A 6000-nucleotide genomic window follows, 5' to 3' on the forward strand; every position below is an offset into this window, starting at 1 on the left:
TCTTTTTCGTCCTTTGTTTCCTTCAACCATTCTCGACCTTTCCTCTGGCTTTCTCTTCTTCCCTCTGCTAATGTACTTCCTGGATCTTGGTGTGGGCTAGCTGTGCATCGCCCTGAACAACACAGAGCATGTGCGTGTGTTCCTGGGCCACCTGCCTCGGGACCTGGACTGGCAGGGCGTGGAGCAGGCCATGGAGGAGTCTTGCGGGGCGGAGGGGAAGGAGCAGGTCAACAAGGCCCTGAACGGACAGCTCTACAACGTGGATGCGGACCTACAGAGGGAGAACAAGCGCCTCATCACCCACCTCACAGACAAGGTCCCTCCATCTCACTGAACTGTCCCCTCTGTCCGTCATACTTAGTAACCAGTCATCAAATCAAATTGTATTAGTCACATGCGCCAAATACAACAGGTGTAGTAGACCTTACAGTGAAATGCTTACTTACGAGCACCTAACCAACAATGCAGTTAAAAAAAAATACGAATAAGAAATAAAAGTAACAAGTAATTAAAGAGCAGCAGTAAAATAACAATAGGTCCAGAAGGTGTCAAAATTATATATAAAAGTGACTCCAGCAGAGCTACAGTAGTCTTTTAGCCAGATGTGTAATGCCAGCAATCTGCTGAATCTTTCACACCTGCGGCCCAACGATGGTCCTGGACCTGAAATTCTTGGCCGTTTTTTGGAGTCTTATAATGCTAAAATCAGTTCTTTAAAATCCATTTTCAAATGTTCCGAGCTAGCCCTCCTTATGTCGTTTGACCCCACATGGACTACGACAGTGTCAGCTGACCACCTGGCAAGGGTCAGTCAAGACACTTGCCAGTTGGTCAGCGCATGCTCTCAGTACACATCCTGGTAATCCATCTGGCCCTGCCGCCTTGTGAATGTTGACACAGGCAAGGGACACAGTCATGCACGTCAATATCAGTTTCCATGAGAACGGGTTACATAAATGATACAGACCTTGGTTCAAATAGTATTTGTTTTCTTGTTTTTTGGGGTGTTTGATGGAGCTTGTTTGGAGTGCAAGACGGTCGGGGGTTTCACATTTGGGACTATTCCATTGGTCCCATGCGTCAGGCAACCTTAATCCAGCACAGCTAAAGTATTTCAAAGAAAACAAATACTATGTGAACCCAGGTCTGGTTACATAATACTGTAATGATATGGCATACTCAAATTGGGTCTTGCCTGGTAACCACTGTCACATTGCCTTGAACAGAGAGGTAAACCAGTGCATTGTGATATTGTTTGTTTTTGTCTAGATGCTTTCAGAGCTGAAGAGGTACCTCCAACACATCAGCCTGTCCCCTGACTCCATCAACAACGATGATGTAAGACTGAACAGTACATTGTGCTCCGCTTCTGTTATGTAGCAGCAACCCCTCTGCTTTCTTTATTTGTCCTTTCTGGGTTTGAAGACATTTCCTCAATAGGCTTGCCCCTAAGATGGGACACTGTTCTGTGACATTGTTCTTTTTCAGGCCGTGTCCCCCCTCATGAAGTACTTACGTGACACTTTAGTCATCCTCAGCGAGTCTCTGGTGAAGGACAATCTGGCAAGGTAATTACCTGCTGTGTCACATCTTTATCTAGATGAGCATCTTAGACATGCACACAATAATGATACCCCTCGGACACATTATGCTGTAGTAATGGTCATTATCTAGCCATTATGATCACTTGACATACAGCGGATTGTTGTCTAACTGTGTTCTCCTGTGTTCTGCACAGAGTTCTCCTCGGCATGTGGGAGCTGCTCCTCAGAATGATCCTCGACACGGTGGCGGAGAACATGGGAGTCCAGGTGGAGTTCTACAACCGCTTCCAGTACACTGTGGAGGTCAGTGGTCTCTCTCTCTCTCTCTCTCTCTCTCTCTCTCTCTCTCTCTCTCTTTCTCTTTCTCTCTCTCTCTCTCTCTCTCTCTCTCTCTCTCTCTCTCTTTCTCTCTCTCTCTCTCTGTGTGTGGACCCCAGAGACAGGGAGAATCACAGTAGGGGCCTATTTCCACTTCTTCCTCATCTTCCTCCTTTTCACCATCATCAGCTACTCTATCCTTGCTAATTACTTGTGTGGTATAATTTCCATACCACTGGTATTCATCAGGTCTCTTGGCTGCTCAGTCCCTGCTGAGGAGAGTCCCCACTAGAATGGCAATGTGACAGTTCCTGTATTCTAATGGAGCATAGAGCTGGCAAGGGACACATGACAGATTTGGATGGAAAATCATGAAAGTGCAAAGCTGCGTGGGTAGAACATGTGGAGTGTTCCATGGTGATCTCCTTCTCCTTCTGGGGGCTTCACGCTGTCAGCAAGGATACATACCGGTCTGCTAATATCCTCTGACATATGCTCCAACAAAAGGCGTTACTTATAGTTACCACCGCTAATTAGCTAGTCATGCCAGTCGAACAGAGCGGAGTATCAGAACATGAAACCTGAAAACTGAAACTTTCCCCACCACAATGCTCCTTTCAGGCCCTGGTGCAGTTCTTCTATGCTGATGGAGAGGGACTTGCCGTAGAAGATCTGAAGAACCATGTCGACTACAAGGTGAGAGCATCAAGGGTTTATGTACCATTTAGCTACTTAATGCCTGACCGTGGTAGAGAGCCTTTTTTAGTGGGGGTTGTTCAGCTGGTTCCTGACGAGCCCCCTCCCCACTGCTGTTCCTATAGGCTCTTGACGAGGAGCTGAGGCTGAACAAGTGTTCGTCCTTTGAGCTGATCGAGCAGTACTTCCTGGAGAAGATCTCTCAGCAGGTAGTCTGCAGCCTGCTGGTCTGCCACATGTGACTCTAACCCCCAGGCTAGTGTAGTGGGGGAGTATTGATTAGGAGCTGAAAGATCACAACACATTTTCTTTTTCTTTATCTCTTTAATGCTAATGTGGTCGCTAACTGTATTCTGTAACAGCGGTTTATTTTAGAACACCAGAACAACTTTACAGGCATGTCCACTTACTACAAGCATTTCGCTACACTTGCATTAACATCTGGTAACCGTGTGTATGTGACAAATAACATTTGATTTGATGTCCAGGATTCATCGTACTGAATGGATGTATAACAATCCAATCAATAATCTGTTTATATATGATTTATAATATGGATCTGCCTTTCAGAGAACACTGAAGCACACCCGCTTTGGCCGCGTCAGTGTGAAGTGTTACTATGATGCTTCTGAGCAGAGGCTCACGGTGGAGATCCTGCATGCTGCCGATCTCATTGCCTTGGACGCCAATGGTAAATATCAGAGTTCCATTGGCATACAGCTCCATGTGCAGAAAGAATGGAAAATCCAATCTTCTGTACGAGCCCCTCATTCGTTCCTGTTTCTCTCTCTCTCTCTCTCCCTCTTGTGCCACACAGGGCTGAGTGACCCCTTTGTCATCGTGGAGCTCTGTCCCCACCACCTCTTCCCCATGGCCAAGAGCCAGCGCACCCAAGTGAAGCTCAAGACCCTGCACCCAGTATTTGATGAGCTCTTCTATTTGTGAGTGTGTAATCCGCCTTCTGTATGCACTAACAGAGAAGGAAATGTTGGGATTGGTGGATGATTCCCTCTTGACAGCAGCAAGATTGAAAAGCAAAACATGGAGATGTAGACTTCAGTTTGACTCATTTTCCTCTATCTGCTGTCCCACAGCCATGTCAGCCCAGAGCAGTACAGGCACAGGTTTGCCTGTCTGACTTTTACTGTGATGGACTATGATTGGCTGTCCACGAACGATTTTGCCGGGGAGGCATTGGCCCCGCTCAGTGACTTCTGTTGGCCAGGGAGACCCAACGCCTCAGCGGCCGGAAAGACCATCCAGCCGACCATTCTGCACCTGGCCCGGAGCAAACCCAGCGGTAGGGAGCAGGGTTAGGGTCAATTCGATTTAAATTCAGTCAATTAATTAAGTAAACCCGAATTCTAATTCCACGTTTTCCTCATTGAAAAGAATTTAGGAAAATTTGAATTGTAATTTCAGTTTACTTCCTGAATTTACTGAATTGAAAGGATTTGACCCCAACCCTGGTAGGACAGTCTGCCGGATAAACTACATTACATAACACCATCCCTCTACTCCTCACTGAGCGGGAATGGGCCCCCAGGGAGGAGAACGTGTTAAGTCTGGGAAAGGTTTCTTATTACTTCTGTAATCCAACCTAGCGACCCATTCAATCTAAAGGTAATTGTGGCAGGCATTGGATGGATGCACTTACGTCTCTGTTTGCTCTCTCCATCCAGAGAAGCCAATCATGAGGATTTTGGACGCACGGACAGGAGACGGAGAGGCTCAGGAGTTTGTGAGGAAGCTAAAGGAGATTGAGAAATCCATGGAAGAGGAGTGAAGCTGTCAGCACTGGTCTGGTGTATTGGTGTATTCTGACCATGTCTTTGCCACATGTGCTTTTGTACTTGTTGTACTACCGTATGTTTACAATGTTTACAGTTTTCAAATCCTCTTGTACGTGCACTGAAAATGTAATGCTGAACAAAACCCAGTAAGGCATGACTTTTTACATTGTAATACGAATGTCCTGTCTCTCTGCTGCATTTTTATGCCTCAAATCAAATGCTATTTGTCACATGCGCCTAATACAACAGGTGTAGACTTTACCGTGAAGTGCTTACTTACAAGCCCTTTCCCAACAATGTGGAGTTAAAAAGTAAGAAAGATCCAAGGGTCCTATCTGAGATATATGAGAAATAGCTTATCCTGTCATTATTATTTGGTTTTCTAAAGAGCTCATTGAATGTTAACTTTGTTATATTATCTTTGTTATATTATCTTTGTTGTATTACATCTCTAACATCTAACTGAATCTAAAACTAATTTGTAATTGATATGTATTCAGTCGAATCATGTGGGCGGATCAATCGTTGGGAAAAAATACTCACTACCGTTTCTGAGTTTATGGCGAAGTAGCACAAGGATGTAACACTGCAAGGAAAAGCCATCTGTAGCCAGGTTTTGTAAGTCAACACAAGAAGTAGTGTCACAAATGGCTGCGTTTACACAGGCAGCCTAATTCTGAAATGTTTCAGATCTTATCACACCAGCTCTTTTTCAGAGCTGATCTGATTAGTCAAAAGAACAATAAGTTACAGAAAAGAGATCACAATTTGGCTGCCTGTGTAAACGCAGCCTATGTGACGCCATCTGTGCTCATTGATGATTGATAATTGAATGTTTATATCTCTTCAGATTATGAACCATATCCCTGAAGAAAAGAGTATTAGTCCTCTATTTGTTATATTGTAAATGTGAACTACTTGTCCTTGAATTGTAATGGATTGTGCTGCTGTTTATTGTACCATTCAGATGAAGCTGTCTATAAATAAAGATTGTATTTGAATATGATTCACTAGCTCTTATCACATTTTGTTCTCCTTCGAAAAATATGTTTCCTTCTTTGTAGTGGACTTGCCCATATGACATCAACATGTTGCTCTTCACGTTGCATGAGTCTTTTTCTAAATGGAAACCTAAATGGACTCACAAACATATAGTAGCACTAGACACCTATAAAAAAAACATTGATTAGAAATCTTCGGGGGGGGCAGTCCTTTGTGGTTAGCTCTAAATGCCAGGGTTCATTTCGATTTCTTCCAGACCGAAAGATTCCGTCTCTGTCAGTCTTGTGTCTACATGTTCTCTCGCTTCTCTGTGTCTCTTTATTTTGCTTTTCTCACTCTGTCTATCTCTACCCTCCCCCCTCTCTCGCTCTCGCTCTCTCTCTCGCTCTCGCTCTCTCTCTCTCTGCTCTTGTCACTTAGTTTCAAGGCTTCCAAAAGGAAACAGCAGATGTCTGTTTATAGGCACTCTCCTCACTTCCCTCTGAATATCATTCTCAGATGCAGGCCTGTCTGCTCCCACCACCTCCACCTCCATTATCCTTCCCCTCTCCCTCTTCCTCCACAGTGTTCCCTCTATCACAGTCCTCTTCCGGTTCCCCTCTTGACCTTTCAGACCTTCACTCACCTCAAGAGAGACACCTTGGATG

At 44.8% G+C, this 6000-nt stretch overlaps 1 protein-coding gene across 1 annotated transcript in view; it reads left to right on the forward strand.

Moving 5' to 3' along the window:
• The window catches only part of LOC106601145 (BAI1-associated protein 3), a 35802-nt gene extending 30445 nt beyond the window's left edge, over window positions 1-5357 (forward strand). The window contains exons 25-34 of the mRNA XM_045715073.1: window positions 101-316; window positions 1270-1338; window positions 1489-1568; window positions 1739-1847; window positions 2484-2558; window positions 2684-2767; window positions 3129-3249; window positions 3376-3499; window positions 3653-3858; window positions 4241-5357. Coding sequence (XP_045571029.1) covers window positions 101-316; window positions 1270-1338; window positions 1489-1568; window positions 1739-1847; window positions 2484-2558; window positions 2684-2767; window positions 3129-3249; window positions 3376-3499; window positions 3653-3858; window positions 4241-4344 — 1188 coding nt within the window. The 3' untranslated portion in view covers window positions 4345-5357. The remainder of the gene's footprint in view (window positions 1-100; window positions 317-1269; window positions 1339-1488; window positions 1569-1738; window positions 1848-2483; window positions 2559-2683; window positions 2768-3128; window positions 3250-3375; window positions 3500-3652; window positions 3859-4240) is intronic.
• The last annotated feature ends 643 nt before the right edge of the window (window positions 5358-6000 follow it).

Source organism: Salmo salar, chromosome ssa03 (assembly GCF_905237065.1).
Source record: "Salmo salar chromosome ssa03, Ssal_v3.1, whole genome shotgun sequence".
NCBI classification, from domain to species: Eukaryota; Metazoa; Chordata; class Actinopteri; order Salmoniformes; family Salmonidae; genus Salmo; species Salmo salar.